General features: G+C 41.4%; 1 protein-coding gene across 1 annotated transcript in view; it reads left to right on the top strand.

The window, feature by feature from the left end:
* Positions 1–303: 303 nt before the first annotated feature.
* LOC114276932 (uncharacterized) overlaps positions 304–25,130 on the top strand; it is a 30,986-nt gene continuing 6,159 nt past the window's right edge. Inside the window, exons 1-2 of the mRNA XM_082882729.1 lie at positions 304–499; positions 18,684–19,259. Of these exons, the coding sequence (XP_082738855.1) occupies positions 18,699–19,259 (561 nt within the window). The 5' untranslated portion in view covers positions 304–499; positions 18,684–18,698. The remainder of the gene's footprint in view (positions 500–18,683; positions 19,260–25,130) is intronic.

The following is a 25,130-nucleotide window of genomic DNA, read 5'->3' on the forward strand; positions in this document are numbered from 1 at the left end:
ACGTAGGTCTACAATGAGTCTACAAATTTAGAAGCAGGGTCACTCAATAAGTGTGTGAAAATGAAGGTTGAGTGAGGTGTGTACAGTGATTATAAGTGAAGGGTATAATTGTAACTTTTAGTGTGTGGATTGAGAAAATTAAGTAATAATCAAATTAATAAGTGTGTGTACTGAAAGAATACTAAATTAATTAAGTGTGTGAAAATAAAATTTCACAAAAAATAAAAAATTTAAAATAATTGATAAAGTATTAACAGCAGCATTCTAAATGTTTTAAATAAAAAAATAACAATTAAAAACTCAGACATGTAATTTTTAAAACAGATAAATCCAATAAAAAACAGTCCGAACCTTGCCCTAAACTAATTTTGCGCTGGTCTTTCTCAAAACTCTGTTCACCATCACCATCGGCGAACGCCACCCCTCGCGCATCCTCTCCCCAAGGCCACTGCCACTAGGGCCATCATCGTTGCTCCCCATCTTTGTGCCCCGGCCACTGGTTAGTACTCTCTCTCTCTCTCTATATATATATATATGTATATATGATTCATACACGTAACACATTACACATTCTCTTTCATCCCATTTGTATGATTTGGTGACACTGGAGAATATCTTAATTGTTGTTGGAATAACTAGTAAATAAGCTCCAATGAGTATTTCATTCCTCTATTTTTTTGGGGTCAAGCTTTAGCTTTAGGTAAACTACCAATAGATGCTAATAGTTAGACTACCAATAGATGCTAAAAATTGACAATTAGTGAATTTTTTTGATAAATTTTTCAAACTGTCGTTGAAAGGTGAAAGTAACTTTTTTTTGTGAAGATTTTTTTAAACTGGCTAAAACTTATAATTACTTTTGTGACAATTTTCAATCTGTTGCTGAAAATTAACAATTAGTGACGTTTGTTAATAGTGTTTGATGAAAAATGCCATTAATTTTTGCAGGACCTATTAGATAATAAGTCCATCTATTAGGGCCTATACGGAAGTTCTCCCAAGCTTTATTAGATATGCATCAAGGCAATGCAAAGAATAAAACAAAACAAACCCAGATAGGGCCCAAAAACTAACTAATCAAATCATTTACAAAATCTACAAAAGCCAAAACATCTGGATCAACCGAAACCGTAACCCAACTATGTAACACAATAAGAAGCCTATTCTCCAACCACATAACTGAATGAGGCACACCCTGAAAATTATGTCTATTACGTTCCATTCCTCCAGTTGTCCCACAATCCTATTACTTTGTAGGATTAGGATCTCTTTAGGTCAGCTTTCCTATAGATTTCTTGGTAGGTCAATGTACTTGATAGAACAGTCCCCAATCTAGTCAAGCATGAAAACCCCAAGGCTGTGGATTCGAAAATGGAAAGGAAAAGGGAAATCCCTACCCCAATCCATTATCCAAACTTAGCCGAAATGATACGGTCTAGAATGCCAAATTTTCCAAATTCAAAATTTAGATAATACCAGAAAATTTAATTGAAACATTCCAACTTAAAAGGAAAAAAAGATCTGCAGCTTTCAGAGCTTGATTTGTTACTTTGATTTCAACTATTAATATCAGCCAACTCAAACAATATTTGTTAATTATCTTGAGTTGAAATGCTGTGAATAACATTTACCATTATGTTACGTAGGTAATTTTATAAATAAAATATATATTTGTTTAATTATTATTTGCAATTAGTTAGTGCTAGAGTCATGGATAGAGTTGGGTTCCTATTTTTTAGGGTTGTAGGTTGTGTCAGCTACAAGTTTATTGTATATAAACAACGTTTGTTAATTAATGAAATAAGTTGAATATATTTCAATATATTAACTTTTGTGAAGTTATGGACGTCTAGTTCTCCTCAATATGAACTAATTGGAGGTCTTCTCCCCTCGAAGTGGGTCTTTTCTCTTTTTCATATTTTCTCTTTTCCTTAATTTATTCCAAAAAGTGTTCCTATTAATTGGTATCAGAGCCGGTCATCCTTAGAGCTGCAAATGAGCCGAGCCGAGCTTTAGTATGTTTGGGCTTGTCTATTAAGATTTTAACGAGCTCGAGTCCGAGCTCAATAAAAATTAACGAACCGAGCTCAAGCCGAGTTGACTTAGGCTTGATTCAAACACGAGCCTTAACTAGCCAAAGAAATTATAAGTTCATACTTGTATCAGACTAAAGTTACAATTGAAGTTTTTGATTATTCAATTATATATATACTATATATAAACATACTATAAAAAAAAAAGTCAATATCTTATTAAAATAATAATATCTACCACTATTATTATTTAAATGTCTTATCTATAGTTGGCTATTATTTACATATAAGTAAATTTAGCTATTATTTACATTTATATTATTTAAATATATAAATAAAATATTTATCCTATTTTTTATTCATATTTTTACATTATTTAATATATAAATAGGGAACTGGTATTCCCACTCCACTTTGTTCCAAATACACTATTCTTTGTCCTTATTATACATAGTCACATCAATATCCTTGGAATTTTGGTTTTTTCAAGCAGTGTATTTTGTGTGAAAGGGCTATTAATGTAACTATGTATAGTAAAGACAAAAAAGGAAGTGTATTTGGAGTAAAGTGGAGTGGAAATAGTAGCTCCCTATAAATAATATATTTATTCTATTATTTAAATAAATGTTTAACGAGTCAGCTAACGAGCCGAACTTTAATATGTTTGGGTTTGTTTATTAAGATCTTAACGATTTCGAACTCGAATGTAATAAAAATTTAACAAATCGAGTTTGAACTTACCGAGTCGAGTTTGAACTTGTTCACGAACGGTTCTATTCATTTCTAGCCCTCTCAACAATGGCTTTCCCACAAGATGTGTTTGATTTGATATGCAAAGATTTACAAGAAATACAGTTACTTGCCTACAAAGTGGTTGAGAAGGGCAAATGATTTTTGGAAGCTCTAGATGAGATCAAAATGTCGATCAAAATACTGAGGTATGAACAAGTAGAGAAGATGGATGAAAACAATATGAAGACAAATTTTGAAAAAATGATTTTTTGGTGGAGAAAGCAACCGTCAATGTTGTATCAAAGTGGCACGAGGATATTTCAAAATTAATATTTGTGAAAGTTTGATTAGGCAAAGAGAGAATTGTAGGTTTGTACAATTTAGATTATTGACTAACCAAAACATTCCTATTTCCTAGAACTAATTACTACGAGTAGTAACCCACACAAGTGCAATGTTATTTTATAAAAAAACAGAGCAATTAAAAACTAGACTCATAACATTCCCTTTCCCTTAAAGTCGCCTTTGTCCTCATGGGCAGCATCTCTATTGCTACAACTAGCTGTTGGGTACTTCACCATTACTAGCAATTGGTAGTTCTCCAATACCAAGACCTCCATAACTTCACAGAGTTACTATGTTCAATATATTCATCCTATTTTATTATTTAATGTGGGGAATAGGTTTGGAAATACTCTTCGGATCTTGGGAGACGCTAGTGATCCTTAGCTAGTCACCTGAAAAGATACAAGCACTCCGGTCGGGGGTGCCGGAATTAGCACTCCGACGGATAAGTTAGTTCAGACACTCAGGGTAGCTTACTTTCTAAGTATTTGTGAAGTGATTCTTACATACCTTTCTATAACCGTTGTTCCTGTATTTATACCTGTTCTTTTTGATCCTCGGGGCCAGGGCCTACTTTTTGATCATTGCCCTTTCTTTCATTCGGAGCTACTGATCTCCATCTATTCGGCTTTACTCACGTATTTGGCGTCCTGGTCATGCAATATGAAACCGGATAGTATCTAATTTCTGGATCGCGCATCCTCCGACTCTTCTATTTATTCGGCTCCCACAATTGCCCCCCCAAGCATTTCACTGACGACAGTTGGCTGGAGTGCTTGGTTTTGAATTCCTAAAAGTCGGAGTCAAAATTCGGCGGTTGGCCTCATCCTCCTGCGGACATCTAAGCGCACCCCTTTCGATTGTTGTGTCGACTCCCCGCCCCCTCGTACGTGTCTATTTATTGCGATTTAAAATTTCGAGGTCCTTTCCAGTGTATATTTTATGATGCTTATCGCTGGATTGCCTTCTGGATCGTCCCCGAAACTCTCCTCCGATATCCTCTTCGTCCTTTGTAAGTTCTTTCCTCCCTTGCTTTGAGGACTCTTTTTGATTTATTTCTTCCTCGGCATATTCTCATAGACTAGGATATGGCGAAACATTTAAAAGATCTCCTCTCGTCAAATTGTATTACTGGCTTTAAACGCCATTTCTCCATTCCTGATGATGTTCATTTGTCGCTTGTGGCAGACGGCACTCTTGATATGGAGAGGGAGGATGAAACCACGATTGTCTTTCCTATTTTGTCAATTGTAGAGGGTGAAGTCCGTTTCCCCCTTCACCCGTTTCTTAGGGCCGTGCTTCGCCATTGGGGTTTAATCCCTTCCCAACCTAATGTGAATTTCTTTAGAGTCATAATGGGGGTTATAGTACTCAACCGTCGCCTAAGAATTAACCTTGGCATTTCAGCCATCCGGCATTGTTATGCCTTGGCTAAGTCAGCCATCCGGCATTGTTATGCCTTGGCTAAGTCTTCTGGTCGGCACAGGCGTTTCTTCCTTAGGGCCAAGAATGTCGACCATCAGTTGATAACTATGCTTCCCAGTTCTGGAAAATGAGTTGATGATGTTATGGTCGTTGTCCAGGGTAACTGGGAATTTGGCGAAGGAGAGGATTACGCCGACCCTATTCCTAGACGGAGGGGTGAGCCAGGTGGCCGATTGCTTTCTCGCTTTTATTATTTGTTCGTTTTTGTTGTAAAGCCTCTTTTTTGAAATGTTACGGCTTGGCTTGTGTAAGGAGAAATTTGAAGAAAGTTCTGTCTTCAACTGACGGCGCCATTCTTTCGGATATCGAAGTCGCGCTCAAATATTTCAGCCGTCGAAGTCTTTAGAAACAAGGCAGGGCGGCCCATATTCTGCTTCGTTACGAACCGACATATACGACCTTCTCGGTGGCGGAAAGTATCCCGGTTCCGGAGGGTGAAGATTCTCTCATCGCTCTCATTTTGTCTGACTTCAAAAACTTGAGGCAGGTTAGTTTTGGAGGGTCGGATTCGGAGCGGGGTGTAGCTAATGTTACCGAATCAGATCAGTCCGAAACCGAATCGGACGCGGTATTGAATTCGGCCAATCCCCCATCTGCTTCGGGCCGAGGGGATCTTTCGCTTGACGGCGTTTTTCACGGTTTAGAGGATATTCCCGCTGCAAACCCCGAAGACATGATCGGGTTAAGCCCGACAAAACTTGCCAGGAAGGCGAATGGGGAAAGGTTGGCCGCGCGGCGAAGAGCGGAGGCCCTTTCGTCTGAAGCACCACCCGCCACCACATCTCAATTTTCCCTGCCTGCTAGCGAATCAGAGTCCTTCCGCGTTATTGAGGTGGAGACAGCGGAAAATTGGGATGCCGAATCTACCTTGATCGTGCAGGTCGGCCAAGAAGTCGAGGCAGAGAAACGCTCCGCCGAGTTTGAAGCTGGTGTAGAAGAACATGGCAAACGTCCTCGATTAGAGGGATCGGACGTGATCGTTCCTTTTGTCATTCAGCTGATGATAAAAAATGTGCCGGTTTCTTCTGATGCTTCGGCGCTTAAAGATCCAGAAGTCGCATTCAGCTTGGCTACGTCCGTGTCTTTGCCGTCTGACAAGGAGGCTTTCCGGATGGAAACGGATCTAGATGCGACAGCGCTGGCCGCCCAATCGGCACTTTTGTTACATATTCGAACTTAGCGTCACTTAATCCAAATACTGTTGAAGTTATGGTTCTAAATTCTTGTTTTACAGACCGTCGGATGGATAGCCGATATGGGCCGTCGCCGCCGTCAAACGGATTGGTCATTTACGCGAGGAAGTTGAAGGCCAGAGGAGAAGGGCCGAGGTCGAAGCGTTGAGGGAGGACAAGGAAGCCTCAAGGGCTGACGCCGAAATGGAGAAGGCTGGTTGCGCGGATCAATTGAGGTCGGATGCCGAGAGGAAGGCGGACGTGAGCGAAGATGCGCTCAAGTTGGCCTAGAAAGCGATCTCCAAACTGGAGGCTGAGTTGGCTAAAATGAAGACGGCGAAGGAATCAGCCGAATCGGAGTTTTCCAGAGTATTCGAGGTCGGGAAAAATGCTGGGCTCGCCGAGTACGTGAACCAAGTCCCCAAGTTTGAAAATCGGGGATTCAAACATGGCTGGCACAAAGCCTTTGCTGCTGCTGACGCTTCATTGATTGTGGCAATACCACATGAGCAAGTGGATGTTGAGCCATTGGAGTCTGATTCCAATGGCTGATCCGGCCGACTGACAGTTTTTAGGATGTCGCATGTATTTTTACAATTTTAATTTAGTATTTTTCATCTTTTGCAACAGTCAGTGTTTGGTTTTTGAATGTATTCTTGCGGTTTTAATTTAGTATTTTTCATCTTGTAGCTTTCTGTTCGGTAACTTGAGTATATAAAATTTCCAGAGTTGTGCTCAACTGGCTAAGGAAGATGTTGATGAATGTTATTGCTTTCGGTTATGGTTAGATCGGCTGCTTAGCTTAGGTATTTGGCCGATCAGATCTGCCCTTGCCTTAGCCAGGGCGCGAGTTTGGGAAGCCGAATGGCGTAACTCGTGGGCTGGCTGAGGCACACATTGATCGGCGCTTGCGCTTGAAAACATGGTGGACTAGATTAGTGAATCTGCCCTCGCCTTAGCCCGGACGCGAGCTTGAGAAGCCGAATGACGTAACTCGTGGGCTGGCTGAGACACACATTGATCGGCGCTTGCGCTTGAAAACATGGCCGACCAGATTAGTGAATCTGCCCTCGCCTTAGCCCGGGCGCGAGCTTTTGGAATTGGGAAGTCGAATGGCGGAACTCGTGGGCTGGCTGAGGCACACATTGATCGGCGCTTGCGCTTGAAAACATGGCGGACCAGATTAATAAATCTGCCCTTGCCTTAGCCAGGGCGCGAGCTTGAGAAGCCGAATGGCGTAACTCGTGGGCTGGCTGAGGCACACATTGATCGGCGCTTGCGCTTGAAAACATGGCCGACCAGATTAGTGAATCTGCCTTTGCCTTAGCCAGGGTGTGAGCTTGAGAAGCCGAATGGCGTAACTCGTGGGCTGGCTGAGGCACACATTGATCGGTGCTTGCGCTTGAAAACATGACCGACCAGATTAGTGAATCTACCCTCGCCTTGGCCCGGGTGCGAGCTTTCGGAGTTGGGAAGTCGAGTGGCGGAACTCGTGGGCTGGACAATTGTGATCCGACTTTTGACGTTTGGGATTACTGACGTTGCCTTGGGAGAGCTGCATACATTGAAGGATAAGTGGCGCGGGTGCACGCTAGAGGCCCTACTTAATTCCATTCAAGCAACTTGGGAGGGACGAAGATTGGCTGAATTAGACGCCGCAATGAGTCGCAGTAGCGAGCCTATGCGTACGGGAAGAAGAACGTCCAGGGATCGGGAAACACAGCAGCCCCTTAGTCGTCGAAGCGTATCACCCCGAAAGGACAGGCAATAATGGGGAAATTCTCCGCGCCCGCGACCGAGAATCGAGCCTGATGCGACGCCACGACCGTTGAGTTTTGTGGTTTTTGTGAGGAATAGACCAATGACGGAGGCGGATTCTATCATTAAAGACCCGGGTGTAGCAGTCGAGTTCGCTCGACAGATCTTCCCGCTAGAAGTCCAACAATCGATGGTCAGACGTCAAGATTTTGAAGTATTTCGAGACGGCATTCATGGGGCCGTGAAAGGACTATATACTGCTCACGAAGTCGGCATGCGTCTGCGGGAAGCGCGACGTGAGAGTGAGAAAAGGGATGAAAGGAATCGCAGTCTGGAGATTCACGCGGAAAAGGCTGAGTGTGAGCTTCGAGAGCTGAAGAATGTTCAAACGAGCGCGTCGGTGGCGGTCGGTCAATCTAAATTGGTCGTTGAGAGAGTAACCCAACGGACCTCGGGTTATGAAAAGGGGTTTCAGGACGGCCTGAAGGTCGGGATAAAGAAGACCAAACGAGACCTTGCCGAGGAGGTCTGCCGATGTGAAAATCGTGGATTCAAGCACGGCTGGATCAAGGCCCTTTAAACCGAGGAAGCTCTCGAAGCCGTGGGCATTGATTCGGCCTCGCCCTTGTATTATTGCCACTACTTTCCTTATTTCGATTTCGAAATTGAGAAGAGCGACGAGGAGGGCGCCGAATGAATAGACTTCGCGCCGAATAAATAGAATTTCTTTTATTTTCAACGTTTGTATTCGGTCTTGAAATGTTGTGTTGAATTAATCGTATTATTTCAACTTTCTGCCAGGGTTTGTGTTGCGTGGCGTAAATATTTAAACATGTATTGACCGGCTTGAATTAAGAATGATTCTGTGAATATGTATTCGGCCCTAAGGTGTTATGCACCGAAAGTGGCTCCGAATCCGGAGACTTTAATTTGGCCAATCGTTATATCCACGAAGGGCGCTCCAAATCCGGAGACTTAGTCGGCCCTATGGTGTCATCCACCGAAAGGGGCTCCGAATCCGGAGACTTGGTCGGCCCTAAGGTGTCATGCACCGAAAGGGGCTTCGAATCCGGAGACTTTAATTTGGCCAATCATGATATCCACGAAGGGCGCTCTGAATCCAGAGACTTAGTCGGCCCTAAGGCGTCATGCACCGAAAGGGGCTCCGAATCCAGAGACTTAATCGGCCCTAAGGTGTCATGCACTGAAAGGGGCTCCGAATCCGGAGACTTTAATTTGGCCAATCGTGATATCCACGAAGGGTGCTCTGAATCCGGAGACTTAGTCGGCCCTAAGGTGTCATGCACCGAAAGGGACTCCGAATCCAGAGACTTAATCGGCCCTAAGGTGTCATGCACCGAAGGGGACTCCGAATCCGGAGACTTTAATTTGGCCAATCGTGATATCCACGAAGGGTGTTCCAAATCCGGAGGCTTTAATCGGCCCTAAGGTGTCATGCACCGAAAGAGGCTCTGAATCCGGAGACTTGATCGGCCCTAAGGTGTCATGCACCGAAAGGGGCTCCGAATCCGGAGACTTGATCGGCCTTAAGGTGTCATGCACCGAAAGGGGCTCCGAATCCGGAGACTTTAATTTGGCCAATCGTGATATCCACGAAGGGCGCTCCGAATCCGGAGACTTAGTCGGCCCTATAGTGTCATGCACTCAAAGGGGTTACGAATCCGGAGACTTAGTCGGCCCTAAGGTGTCATGCACCGAAAGGGGCTCCGAATCCGGAGACTTTAATTTGGCCAATCGTGATATCTACGAAGGGCGTTCCGAATCCGGAGGCTTTAATTTGGCCAATCGTGATATCCACGAAGGGCGCTCCGAATCCGGAGACTTTAATCGGCCCTAAGGTGTCATGCACCAGATGGGGCTCCGAATTCGGAGACTTAATCGGCCTTAATAGGCTTGGGAGCGGGTTGGCGAAAGCAAGAAACTTTGTATTGCAAAGGTGGAACATGTACAAGTATCAAGCTCACAAGTCGGGTCAATGATAGAATTTACGTAAATGTGTTGAATTCCAAGGCCGTGGCAGGCTTCTTCTTGACATGTCTAAGAGCCGATATGCCCCTGTTCCTGCGATGGATTCTATCTGATAGGGGCCATCCCAATTTGGACCCAATTTTCCATCGGCCGGTCTCCGGTTGGCTGGAAGTACCTTCTTCAGGACAAGCTCTCCTGGCGTGTATCGGTGCAACTGAACTCGCTGATTATACGACTTGGCGAGCTGCTGCTGGTATCGTGCCATAGATGCCAGGGCGCGGTCCCTTCGTTCCTCAATGAGGATCAGATCTAAGGCAAGCATCATGTCGTTTCGGCCTGTGTCAAAACCTTGCGATTTCAGAGTTGGGAGGCCGATTTCTAGGGGTAAGATTGCCTGGGTTCCGAAGCATAGAGCAAATGGCGTTTCTCCAGTGGATCTCCTTGGCGTAGTACGATGAGCCCACAATACACTCGGCAATTCTTCCACCCATTTGCCTTTAGCTTTTTCCAGCCTCTTTTTGATGCCGTCCAAGATGGATTTGTTAGAGGCTTTGGCTTGACCATTGCTTTGGGGGTAGGCCGGTGTCGAGAAGTAAGGTCGAATGCCATATTTGCTGCATAGCTCTCGATATACGCCACAATCGAACTGGGTGCCATTGTCTGAGATGAGAGCTCTCGGAATGCCGAATCGAGTTATGATGTTTCTCCATACAAAGTGTTTAATGTCGGCATCTCGTATATGTGTCAAAGCCTCCGCTTCGACCCATTTTGTGAAGTAGTCTGTCGCGACAATTAAGAATCGCTTGTTCCTTGAGGCCCTGGGCAATGGTCCTACGATATCAAGCCCCCACTGAGCAAACAGCCAAGGGCTGGTGATAAAATTCAACTCTTCGGCAGGCAGATGGGTTAATGGGGAGAACTTTTGACACTGTTCGCATTTTTTTACGTAACTCTTCGCGTCAGCTCTCATTGTCGGCCAATAGTATCCCTGTGTTATAGCTCGATGGGCCAGGGAGCGTCCGCCAGAATGGACACAACAACTGCGCTCATGTATCTCTGTCAGAAGCCCCTCCACTTTGTCGGTGTGCACGCATTCCAAATATGGACTAGAGAGGGATTTTTTGTAAAGCCCTCCTTGCGGATCCAGATAGTATCGCAGGGCTTTATTTCACAGTTTGTGTGCTTCTTTTTTGTCCTCTGGGAGTTGTTCAGAGGAGAGGAATGCAGCAATGGGGTCCATCCAGCTTGGTGCGGATTCTATAACGTTGACATGGATCTCATTCGGAGGGCCAATGCTCGGCTCCGGGACGAAACCTACTTCGATGGTCCGCTTGATCTCAGAATTGATGGCGGAGGCTAGGCACGCTAAGGCATCCGTGTGTGTGTTCTGGCCGCGTGTTATTTGGTTCAGTTCGTGATGGTCAAATTTTGCCAGCAAGGAATTGGCCGTTTTCATGTAGGCCGCCATACGGCCGTTTTCATGTAGGCCGCCATACGGTCGTTTCTTGCCGCGTATTCCCCCTTTAGCTGATTGATTACCAATTTTAAATCACAAAACACAAGCAAACGCCGAGTGCCGAGAAGGTGCGCATTCCGCAGACCGGCTAGAAGGGCTTCGTATTCGGCTTCGTTATTTGATGCTTCGAAGCTAAGCTTGACGGCCTGCTCAATTACTGCGCCGTCTGGAGACATGATTACAACTCTGGCGCCACTGCTCCTTTGGTTAAATGATCCATCACAGTACAATTGTCAAATATCCCCGACATAAATTCTCCAGTTCGGCTTTGGTAGAACTTCAGCCTTTGGTCGAGCTTCATCTGGTTTGAGGTTGGCGAGCTCGCCGGTGAATTCGGTAACAAAGTCGGCCAACACCTGCCCCTTGATTGCAGTTTTAGGAAAAAATTGAATGTCGTATTGGCCGAGTTCAAGAGCCCATTTTGAAACACGTCCTGATGCTTCTGCACTTCGTAGTACTGATCGGAGGGGATACTCTGTTAGCACCCCAATACTATGTCCCTGGAAGTAATGCATCAGTTTTCTTGCTGCCATGACTAGGGCTAAGATGAGTTTTTCCAGCGGAAGGTAGCGAGTTTCGGCGTCAACCATTGCCTTGCTCACGTAATACACTGGCCGTTGCTCCCCCTCCTCTTCTTTTAACAGTACGGCGCTGACGGCCCTATCGGAAACTGCCAGATATAGGATGAGCGGGTCACCAGCGGTGGGTGTTGTCAAGAGAGGTATTGAGCGGAGGTAGGTCTTGAGTCCGTTGAAAGCTGTTTCGCATTCGGTGGACCATTCAAAAGCCTTACCCTACCGTAGTGTCTGAAAGAATTGTTGGCAGCGATCTGTAAACCGGCTGATAAACCTGTTGAGTGCAGCGGCCATCCCCATCAACTTTTGGACTTCTTTTATTGAGCGGGGGGAGCCGAGTTCCAAGATTGCTGTGACTTGCCTTGGGTTGGCTTTGATTCCTCGGTGATTGACGATGTAACCCAGGAATTTGCCAGAGCCGATTCCGAACGCACACTTGGAAGCATTCAGTTTCATTCTGTATTTGCGTAAGATGCTGAATGTCTTTTCTAGATCGGCTATATGACTCTGTTCTTCTTTGGACTTGACCACCATATCGTCGATGTATACTTCCATAGTGTGGCCGAGTTGCTCTTTGAATATGGCGGTGACCAATCTTTGGTAGGTTGCCCCTGCATTCTTTAGCCCAAAGGGCATAACTTTGTAGCAATAAGTTCCTCTGGGGGTGAGGAAGGCAGTTTTATCTTGGTCATCTGGATGCATGGCGATTTGATGGTAGCCTCTGTAAGCATTGAGGAAGCTCATGCGTTGGTGGCGTGCCGTCGCATCGACGAGCTGGTCGATTCTGGGTAGAGGAAAACAGTCTTTGGGGCAAGCTTTGTTCAGATCCGTGAAGTCGACGCACACTCGCCAAGTCTCATTTTTCTTTTTCACCACCATTGTATTGGAGAGCCACGTAGGGTAAGTGACTTCTCTAATTGCCCCGGCGTCAAGCAGTTTGTCTACCTCCTCAACAACAGCGGCAGTGTGCTCTGTGGCTGACCGTCGGCCTTTCTGAATGATCGGCTTACATTTCGGATCGACATTCAAATGGTGCTGTGAAATGGACGGATCTATTCTCGGCATTTCATACGGAGTCCACGCAAAGATGTCAAGGTTGTTGTGCAAGAAAGAGATCAGCTGCTGCCTGTCGGCCTGATTCAGAGAGGCGCCGATCATGAAGAACTTTTCTGGACTGCCATCAATGTCAACTCAGTCCAAATCTTCCGTGGCCTTCTCATTTGGATACCGCCCAACATCGTCCAGGATCTCCCGATTCGGCACCTCAATGGAGTTTACTTGCAGTTCCTTTGGCGTTCTGGCGGCAAGGAGATAATATGCTTGTGCCGATTTCTGGGATCCGCGGATTTGCTCAATGCCGTGTTTTGTTGGGAAACGTAGCAGTTGATGATAGGTGCTTGGGACGGCCTGCAAGGTATGCAACCACGATCGCCCCATGATGAGATTGTACGGCGATGGCAGCCTGACGACCAAGAATTCCACGTCCACCGTTCTGGAACCTGCTCGAACGGGTAAGCTGATTTTTCCCAATGGGTACTCTGGAGTGGCATTGAAGCTGAATAGTGGATAAGGAGACGGAGTCAGGTCTGACTCGTTGAATTCGAGTTTGGTGAAGGTTTTATAATACATAACCTTCAAGGTACTGCCCTGGTCGATAAGAACGCGTTCGACGGTGAACCGGTTTACGCACAGCTCAACAACTAACGGATCGATGTGGGGAAGTGTTACACCGATCAAGTCAGAATCGTCGAAGGTGATACTTGGCGTTTCTCGGGGCCGCTTTGCTGGCGTGAGTTGCTGTTGGGGGCCTGGATGTGATTAGATCGCATGCATGGCCGGGGCCGTTGGAAAGCTGTATATCATGTGAACGGTGTCAAGCGGAGATGCATCCTCCGGACGAGCAGGTGTTTCGACCATACTCCTCCGGACGCATTGGTAGAGACGTTCGTCCTTTACCAACTCCTCGAGATGATCTGTCCTCAGGGGTCGCTCAGAAGCCTTGGACACCGTTTGTTTGGATTTTGCTATTTTCGAGGCTAGATCGCGACGAAGGCGTTCGTTCTCAGCGATGACGTTGGCCAACCTCTGTTGGGTTTGCCTAGCTTGTGCCATGGTCGCTTGTATTGTCGTTTGCGTTGGGTTTGAAGATGAGCAGAGGTCCGAGGCAAGTCTTGCCGCGATGGTTTTTGGTCCAAGCGAGTTTGCTGGAATGGGGTCAACTCTCTGTGCGGTCGCGTCAGTGGCTAGCGGAGGATCTTCTGTCACGCCAGCCATGGATGTGTTTGAGTATTCCCACAGACGGCGCCAGTTGTGGGGAATAGGTTTGGAAATACTCTTCCGATCCTGGGAGACGCTAGTGATCCTCAGCTAGTCACCTGAAAAGATACAAGCACTCCGGTCGGGGGTGCCGGAATTAGCACTCCGACGGACAAGTTAGTTCAGACACTCAGGGTAGCTTACTCTCTAAGTATTTGTGAAGTGATTCTTACATACCTTTCTATAACCGTTGTTTCTGTATTTATACCTGTTCTTTTTGATCCTCGGGGCCAGGGCCTACTTTTTGATCATTGCCCTTTCTTTCATTCGGAGCTACTGATCTCCATCTATTCGGCTTTACTCACGTATTCGGCGTCCTGGTCACGCAATATGAAGCCGGATAGTATCTAATTTCTGGAGCGCGCATCCTTCGACTCTTCTATTTATTCGGCTCCCACATTTAACAAACGCTGTTTATGTATAGGAGACTTTGTAATTGACATGACTGCCAAGTTATTTAACAAACGTTGTTTATAAATGCCTTTGGATTTTCAAATCCACCAAGTAGAAGATGAGAGAAAACAAATATGAATTTCATAGAGAAAATATGGAATTCCATATATCCAAATGCAAACCCTTTCCGCCTTTGTATAGGCATGGGTTGTGTCCTTTAGATTTAAAGTTTACAACCTTTGGTTTAAATTCGATGGCCACACCTCTTATTTTAAACCCAAAAGTCACATCTCTCTATAAATTTATACAACCAAAAATATGTATTAAATACATGCAAATATACTATGAAAATGTTCCAACAATCCCTCACCATTTTCAAAATATATGATTATACAACTTGGCTGGATTAGAAAAATTTATGCATGAATGAAGTTATCTTACGATTTGAACCATTCACTTAGTGAAGACACGTGAAAGTTAGTTAAGTTGGCATAATAGCATTGTCTTTGAACTAGCGATTCTATTCAACTAACTGGACACGTCCACACATAAATTTTCTTCTTCTTGCGTAAATTCAAAAAGCTAACACGTGAATTGGCTTTGTGTTTATATCCTATTTCATGTGCGCTCTAGAGCCAACCCCTTAGACTCATAGGAAGTGACACTACCTCCTACACTCATATAGGTAAGCTTACTAAAATCACCCTTGTAACTATAGTACCCTAACAAACACCGTTGTAAGCCTATTAAGAGCTAAGTAGCTCAACCTCCTTTTTACATTACAGGTCTCAACCACTTTTACCTTAGGATGGTTATACAAGTAAAATTTAAGTGCTTGCAATCATGGCATATGGTGTACTTGGGCTCATTAAACTCAAGGACTTGATATTTCAAGCATTGAGTTGAGTTTCCACTATGTGTGTGTAATTATGCTATGTGGGCTTAAGACCCATCTCCCTTGATGTTTTTCACATAAAATGACTTGCAGGTATTTCTTAGATAAATTCATAGTCACGTGAACAATATTCTTACATGGCTATGTGTTACTATAGTTAATGATGTGATTCACATGTCCGGACAAACAATCACTGTCACAACTCTCAACTCATATTTATGATAAGTTTGTTTTTTGAAAAATTCAGGAAAAAACCTGTGCCAGAAGAACATGTTAGTTCATCTCTTTTGTTACAAGAGACTAACCAATTGTAAAAATCATTTCTTCAATTCAAAGAGATACTAAGAATGAGTAATTATTTACTCTTAAGTCCTAATTGTCATGCCAAGTGTTCAACAAGAGCGTCTATGTATTCTTTCAAATAAATGGATAACCACTATAGCATATAAACTAATGCTTCTCAACAAATTTGAGAAATTAAGTTGTGGGGTATAAACAATCAAATTGAACACTCAAGATGGTACGAACTAATATTTCTCGTATCTTAAGTTTCATGATTTGTACTTGCATTGTCTTAAGTCATAAATGACTAACCAAATTTCAATTTTCATTCATTTCTAATGCATGCTTGCACAAAATAAAAACTCTAATTTAATTAAAATTTAGAAAATACATCAATCAATTATAATAAATATTGGTTTAATGATATTAACATATATGAATACTATGAACAAGGTCAAATTATTAACATTGAGACACAAACAAAATTTCATAATTGAAAAGGTCCACCAGTTATATCAACAAACAACCCCATGTTCATGGGTGACTGCCATTTGGGCCCAATATATATGCTAGGACTGAATCAAACCAATGAACAAGTTGATAGTTCGGCCTTCTACAAAACATGGAATTTAAGTTAATGTAAAGGAAAAATTGGTGAGAAGTCTATTTCTAGGGGTGTGTATGGCATTAGGTCCAAGGATTGTTTTGTTTTGTTTTGGTTGTAAGGACATGATTAATGAAATTGTTTGGTGAGAAGGACAAATTATTGTTTTGAAGGATAATTTTTCCATTTTTACTCTTTGCCGTCTGATTGTTGGTCACCAGAAAGTTGCCAGTGGTGGTTGCTGATGGTGGTGATATGGACAAATAAGTAGATTAGGTGGATAGATAGGTGACACGTGGACAAATAGGTAGACGACACGTGGACAAATAGGTGGATGACACATGGACAGATAGGTGGATAGATAGGCGACACGTAGACATATAGTGTGTTTTGGCTTTATTCTTCGCTCCAATGAGACTTGTGAAATCGAGACCAACTATTTTTGTATCTTCAAGTAAATATTAATTCGCTTCCCTCTTTTGGAATGTCGTCTCTCAAGATTGTTGGTGCAAAAATGATAAAAATGATGAAAAGATAAAGATGGAGAAAGTTAACGATTGCTTCAAGTTGCGTTACTCTATCGCTTTCCTTAAGACGATATTCTTCCTCACCTATTTTGTTGAATCTGGTGTGTATTGGGTTACCTGCGAATCCACCTCTAGGATACAATGAAGTCTAGTGTTAATGACTGTTATCTGATTGTGTTGTGCACGAATGAAATCAGATCCCAAATACCTTTAGATTTTCAAATCCACCAAGTAGAAGATGAGAGAAAACGAATATGAATTCTATAGAGACAACATGGAATATTGACATCTATTAAGAATATTTAACAGTACTCATTCTATTTGCCCCCCCTTCCCCCTCCCCTCTTTTTTAATCAAAAGAAAAATTCGAGAATAAAGACAAGTATTAAATTTGTTAGAGAATCCTTGAAACAGATAGGATAAGCGGAGAATCTTTGACACCTAGAATTTTATATTTCTTAAATGTTGTTTCTTGTAATGGTGAACCTTTTCCCCAACTAAGCTTTTAAACCTTTTTTTTATTTTTATTTTTATTTTATGACCTTCCAATATTTATAGATGTAAACATGTTTAATCATTTAATTATTGAGAGTGTATGAACATTTATATTGGTTTTAGATTTGTTTCTAACATTTTCGAACATTTTTGATTACTTTTTTCTCATTTTATGTTTCCAAAACACTTTCGAAACATTTCCATTTCTGGGCTAATCGAAACAACATGTCTTTTTTAATGCTAACATTATGTGTTTATTGATTCTGGTGAACCTCTGTTTGGTTGCTGAAAATTTAGGAATGGAGGAAAAAAAGAAACCAAGATCAAATATTTCGATGTTATTTGTTACTCATTTCGAGGAAAATAGAAAGTTATTTGTATTAAGCTCAACCTAAGAAGCATAGACACTTCTAAGAAGATAACGTATCCGTGTTGTGTCCGTGTCGGACACCGACACTCTTTGGACACTTTCTTGACACGTGTCTGATACTCTTCAAAACGTGTCCTATTTTGTAAAGACCCGGACACTATGTGGACACTTGGAGGACACACATGCTTATCAATTAGATACATGTGAAACTAATTATAAGTTTGAACAAAATAACTTAAGATACAATAATAAAACAAAAACCATACAAATTTATAGGAATTAAAGTCATATTGCATTTTTTATTATCTTTAAATGATATATTCATATATATAACATATAATAAATATATAAAATTATATATTTCATGCGTGTTGTCCATGTGTCATGTCCTGCCTTTGCATTTTTTGAAAATCAGCGTGTCGGCGTGTCTATGTTGTATTCGTGTCGTGTCGTGTCGTGTGTTCGTGTCCATGCTTCTTAGAGCTCAACCAACTACTCTTTGCATCCTGCTTTCTGTCATCCTAAATAATGAAAACAATTTCTAAGATTTTTTGTGTAAGTTTTTTGGGTTAAATGCTTGAGGCAATGGTTGTTTCACATTGCTTTATGTCTCGCTGTTTTTTGGGGAAACTTTTTCCTTGTGAAGGCCCCCTTTTTTGCTGATAGACATTTTAATGTGAACTTGAAAATTTTGTTATGGTTCTTAATTATTGCTCCAAACCTTATTGCGACAAAAATTGTCTCTTGCTCCACAAACTTTATTGCTCCTTTAGTCTTCTTCGAGAAAGTAATTTCATTATTTTTTGGCCAAAACAATATGCGTTGTGTGATGGATGTTGATACACATTCAAAATTTGGTCTTCTTGGTAGATTCAGGTTTGGGTTTTCTTGTTTAACCTTGATATGTAGAACCTTACAAGAAGGCATGGTGGATTAGGCAGAATGTTCTCTTACTTAAGGATCCAGGTTTTGATGTCATGAAAATTGATATTGAATTGCTGTATTAATGAATGTTATGTTCATTAATGCAACAAGGTCATGCCGTTGTGTTTTGAAGTCTCTTAAGACTGATCCTATACCATTACTCCAAAGAAAGCACAGTGAGGTTAAAGTAGTGACACGAACTGTCTACTTCAACTGCGAACTCCTAGTTTTAGGGAACTTGTGATATTTATTATTCGTAATTCTTTCTGTAGGGAGCTAGGGGCTTAATGGTGGGCTCCTCAGGTGGACATGATCTTTTTGAATTTGACCGAGGTTCTGATGAAGAAACATTTGAGAACTTTGGTGATCATGAAGCCAGAGAGGATGAGCTGTTACACAGTTGCGATTCACATGGTTCTCTAAATGAAAGGTTAATTTTTGTGGAGCCATCGTCTAATGGCTTAAATGGGGATAATTTGGAACCATTTACTGGGATGAATTTTCTATCTTTAGATGATGCAAGGGATTTCTATTATGAATATGCCAAGCGTACAGGTTTCACCATACGGACAAATCGAATTCGACACTCACTAAAGAACATGGCTATAATAGGTCGGGACTTTGTTTGTTCAAGAGAAGGTTTTCGTGCTGCAAAACATGCGCTTAGAAAAGACAGGGTTCTTCCACCAAGGCCAATTACAAGAGAAGGGTGTAAAGCAATGATAAGGCTGGCAGCAAGAGATGGAGGTAAATGGGTAGTTACAAAATTTGTCCGAGAGCACAACCACAAGTTAATGACTAACTGTAAATTTCCTGGCGAACTACCAATCGTAAATATTCTCAGTGAGGTATGTATGAAATTCAACATTGTAGTGCTTATGACGTGAATAGCATCATGGCATTGTTCATTTTTTAATAAAAAATTGAGCTAGATTTTGCAGAGTTATTGTGCACCTATTATTATCACTTATTAATTGTTTTATGGATTCTGAGCCATCCATTTCCTGTTTGAGGAACTAGCTAGATATGTACAAGCGATAAACTTATCATCTCCTTGATTCCTTAAAATGAAAAGCAATTTTGTAATGGTTGTTTGATTATACTTGTCAATATTGAGAACAATCTCATTTAGTTAAAATTCTTCATGATGTAACTAAAGGACTCACAATTAAGGTTCAAATATGCTTCTTCTACTTATGATCCCATGCTAAGCTTGCACTAGAGTTGCATTGCCACTTTTGACTGCTTCTGCTATGGTAATGGTTAAGGGTGGCAATTTTTCTTCTGGCTTGTAAGGATGGTTGGCACTGCAAACTACGAAGAGCACTAGAAATACTGAACAAAATTGTTTCATGAGGCCCTTAATGGCTGTCCAATTTGCTGGCTATTGCGTAGTTATTTCAGCTGTCTTACCCATAATATAATGAAAAAGATGGAAACAAGTACACCAAGATTTCTAATGTTATCGGCAATTATGAAATTGCATGCGTTTGGACTTTAGTGCCCCTCAACTTATTGGAGTGCACAACCATTAAACTAGAGCTAGCTTTAGTTTCTCACAATTGTATTGATTTTGAACTCGATCATTTCTAGTGATGCCACTTGAGCATTTTAGTTTTTGTTGTCATTAGTTTCCCCAAATTTAATTTGTGAATGTTTGTTGAAAACTAGGTAATTTTATTGATTTGTTGCGTGCTCAAAGTATGGAGTGGAAGTCCTTGGCAAGGGTTTTGTAATTATAAGGGAGTGGCGAAGAACGTAAAGTGCAACCTATGAAGCACGGATACCTCTCCAGAGATGATGTATAGGTGTTGGACATGGATACGTGGCACAAACACGTTCCTGACATGTGTTGGACATGCTAGAGAGAGAGTTGGACACATTGGGACACGTTGCAGACACATTGGGACATGTTGGAGACACACTGGGGACAAGCTAAGGAGTAAAATAGAGTAAAATAGAGTGAGTTGGTGTGTATCCATAATTAACTCACTCATTAGTCACACATTTGGCTGTAAAATAGAGTGAGTTAATTATTGTGACCATAGATGTCTGTAATGTTATCAATTACCAGACATTTTACATGGCAATCTTATGTATGAATAGGAAAAATCTAATTTTTAAATAGTTAATTCAATTTCTTTTCCTAATTCACCTCTACTAGTTTATGTTGAGCCTTTAAATAGTTTCACTCAAGTTGAACACAATATACTTTTGACATAAGTGTAAAACTGGGATGCCTGACTTGATATTCGTCCCAAATTTAAGTCAAGTGATTTTGTAGTTTAACTTGGTGACTTGTTCACTTTACTTACATGCTTAACTAAGCAACTTGGTGCGTATCCTCAAATTGAATTCAATTTAAGTTTTGGAGTATACGCATTCATCAACACGGTACTCAATTCAAATATATACACATGTAGAGCATGAAGTACATAATTTATCTCATTCACGTATATATACATGAAAATTGAAACAACATGAAATAAAGGGATGAACACTATTTTTGTACTGGTTTGGTTACTTGCCCACATATGCCATCAACATCCCACACCAGATTTATGATACACTAAACATAAGGGGAGTTTTCACTAAAGTAGTGTATGAATAGCCAAGCACTTAGAAAATATGAGGAAGAATAACTCCGAAAATATGAGGAAGAAGGAATATATTTCTGTTATATTCAAAACTTCTTATCTTACAAGACCAAATGACACTCCTTATATAGGAGATATTACAAACATCATTATAACCCATTATATGCCACTTACATATTATATATTACCACCATCTATTACTATCATATTATATACATGCCACTATCTACCACCAACACCACTATCATATTCTATACATGCCACTATCCTTCACCAACACCACTATCATATTATATACATGCCACTATCTTATTATATACATTAACACAAATTTCCAGCACTCCCCCTCAAGCTGGTTTGAAGATATCTTCCATAGCCAGCTTGCTAGTCAGCTTATCAAATTGCTTCTTGTGTAGTCCCTTCGTTAGCACATCAGCTAATTGTTCACCTGTTGGAAGGTAGGTCATACAGATTATGCCAGCATTGATTTTCTCCTTGATGAAATGTTTATCCACTTCTATATGTTTTGTGCGATCATGTAGAACTGGATTATGAGCTATAGATATAGCTGTTTTGTTGTCACAATAGACCTTCATAGGTGTCGGGTGAGAAAGCTTTAATTCTTCAAGAATTCTTTTAATCCACATTACTTCACAGATTCCATGGGCAACAGCTCTGAACTCTGCTTCTGCACTACTTCTAGCTACCACATTCTGTTTTTTACTCCGCCATGTAACTAGGTTCCCATCTACAAAGGAGCAGTATCCGGATGTTGATCTCCTGTCTGTAACACTTCCTGCCCAGTCTGCATCTGTGTATACTTCAATTTGAAGATGTCCATGTTTCTTGAACAGTAAGCCTCTCCCTGGAGTTCCTTTCAAATATCTTAAGATCTTATAAACGGCCTCAAAGTGCTCTGCCCCTGGTGAGTGCATGAACTGACTTACCATGCTGACTGCAAAGGCAATATCAGGCCGCGTATGAGACAAGTAAATCAATTTCCCTACAAGTCGCTGATATTGTTCCCTCTCTTTGACTTCTTCAGCCTTAGCAGCTTGTAACTTCAAGTTAGGCTCGATTGGAGTCTCCACCATCTTACAACCAAGCATACCTGTTTCTCCAAGGAGATCAAGAACATATTTTCTCTGATTAACGAATATACCTTCCTTGGATCTTGCAAATTCCATTCCGAGGAAATACTTGAGGGCTCCCAGATCCTTAATGTGAAATTCTTTTGCGAGTTTCTCTTTGAGGGCTGCTAACTCTGCTTCATCATTACCAGTTAAAATGATGTCATCAACATAAACAATCAAAATTGCAATTTTACTGTTTTTTGAATGTTTATAAAATATTGTGTGACCTGCTTGACTCTGTGAGAAGCCACAACTGATAATTGCCTTCCCAAAGCGTTCAAACCACGCTCTTGGTGATTGTTTGAGTCCGTATAATGACTTGTTCAATCTGCATACTCTGTCGCTTCCAAGTCTCTGCTCAAATCCCGGCGGTAGGCTCATGAACACCTCCTTTTCAAGATCACCATTGAGAAATGCATTTTTAATGTCAAGTTGATGTAGAGGCCAATCTGAATTTACTGCAAGAGATAACAGTACTCTGATGGAATTTATTTTAGCAACAGGAGCAAACGTCTCCTGATAGTCGATCCCATAAGTTTGAGTGAAGCCTTTAGCCACCAGTCTCGCCTTGTATCTCTCAACGCTTCCATCTGCGTTACATTTTATCGTAAACACCCATTTACACCCAACTGTTTTCTTGTCTTTGGGTAGATCAACTATCTCCCAAGTACCACTTCTCCTTAAAGCATTCATCTCCTCCATGACTGCTAATTTCCAATTCGGATCATCCAATGCTTCCATATATATTCCTTGGAACAAACAAGTGTGAAATCCTAAATGTGAAAGCTCTATGGTTTTTAGACAGTCTTTGATAGGAGAGGTAATTTGCAATAGGATGTTTAATGCAATTTCGGACACCTTTCCTAATTGCTATAGGAACATCAAGGTCGGAAATAGAAGGAATAGGATTACCTAAAATTTCGATGCCAGAACTCGGGTGGACATTCGGGTCATTAGGATGGACATTCGGGTCATTATTCCTCAGATGAAATCGCTTCCTAGTATAAACCTGAAGCTCAGGATTTAGATCATTTTGTAGTACTTTTCCCCCTAAACAAGAATCTTCTTGACTAGGCACCATAGAACTTGGTTCTCCTAAGTGATCATTATCAGACAGATGTGATTTTTGTGTAGGATAAATGACATTGGGGAGCGGGATAGAAATATCTCAAAAACGGTCTTCTACTCCACTTGTCTCCCCCTGAAGAGAAGTGTTGGGGAAATAGGATTTTGTTTCCACAAATGACACATCCATATTCATATGAAATTTCTTGGTTTGAAGATCGAAACACTTATACCCCTTTTTGTTTGAGGAATAACCCAAAAAAACACATTTTATAGCACAGGGGTCAAGTTTTGAACGAAATTGACTGGGAACATGAACATAGGCAGTACATCCAAAAACTTTGGCGGGTAAATCAGAAAACAACCTCGTGTCAGGAAAAAAGGTTTTGAGACAATCAAAAGGTGTTTTGTATGTTAACACCTTTGTAGGCATCCTGTTTATCAAATAAGAGGCTGTTAAAATTGCTTCACCCCATAAATATTTAGGAACATGCATATAAAACATTATAGCACGTGCTACTTCAAGTAGATGTTTATTTTTTCGTTCTGCAATGCCATTTTGTTGAGGGGTATCCCGACATGTAGATTGATGAAAAATCCCATTTTTTTCCAAAAACTCACCCAACTGCTCATTGAAATATTCTGTTCCATTATCAGAATGTAAAATACCAATTTTGGTTTGAAATTGGTTTTCAATCATATTGTAAAAATTTGTGAATAAATTTTTCACGTCAGATTTTTTATTCATCAAATAAATCCAACATAAGCGGGTATGGTCATCAATAAATGTAACAAACCATTTTTTACCAGAAAGAGTAGTGATTTTAGAAGGGCCCCAAACATCACTATGAATCAAATAAAAAGGTTTGGAAGCCTGGTAAGGTTTTGGCAAATAAGTAGAGCGATGAAATTTTGCAAAAATGCAACTTTCACAATGAAAAGAAGAACAATCAATCCCTTTAAATAATTCTGGAAATAAATGTTTCAGATAAAGAAAACTAGGATGTCCTAGCCTATAGTGCCATAGCATTATTTTTTCTCGAACAGAGATTGAACTAGTACTATTAAAGCTCTGAGCTTTTTTATTACTAACAGGTACTTCATCAAAGTAGTAAAGACCTTCAAGCATCCTAGCACGCCCAATCATCATCCCCGAGTTCTGGTCCTGAAATTCACAATGGGATTCAAAAAATGTAACACGACAATTAGAATCTTTAGATAGTTTACTGACAGACAAAAGGTTACAGGCTAAGTTGGGGACGTGAAGAACAACATTGAGATTAATTTTCTCAGTTAGTTTAATAAATCCTTTTCCTGCAATAGGTGAAAAACTACCATCGGCTATTCTGATTTTGTCATGACCAGAACAAGGGAAATAGGTACTAAATAAATGGAAAAAACTAGTCATGTGATCGGAGGCACCGGAATCTATGATCCACGGAGAGAAGTTTAGGCAAGAGAAGGCTTTAGGATTTCTACCTGTTTGTGCCAACAAAACACTAGGAGTACCGGATGAGGAGTTGGATTTTATCAGCTTTAAGAGTTGATCAATCTGCTCTTTGTTGAAGGGACCTGAATCGGCTTCATTAGCGGTAGGAAAGCCACGATTTTTTCTCTCCTTGTTTGCTGCTTTTCCAGTTGATAAGTTTGCCATGGATCTTCCAACACGTTTCGCGTGTATGGCGAGGCTTGTTGCAAAAATCACACCAGACCCGTGGCTTATCATCAAACCTGCGCTGGTAATTTGCAGCCTTGTTGGCCGCAGCATCGCTAATTAAAGCAGAAATTTCAATTGATTCACCAGTACCTTTTTTCTTAAGCATGACGCTCCTTCGGCTCTCTTCCCTTCTGACTTCAGCAAATACTTCGCCAATGGATGGGAGAGGAGGTCTGCCAATAATTCTTCCTCGCACTTCATTGAACT

The sequence above is a fragment of the Camellia sinensis genome, chromosome 8 (genome assembly GCF_055761805.1).
Source record: "Camellia sinensis isolate YWXY chromosome 8, ASM5576180v1, whole genome shotgun sequence".
NCBI lineage: Eukaryota > Viridiplantae > Streptophyta > Magnoliopsida > Ericales > Theaceae > Camellia > Camellia sinensis.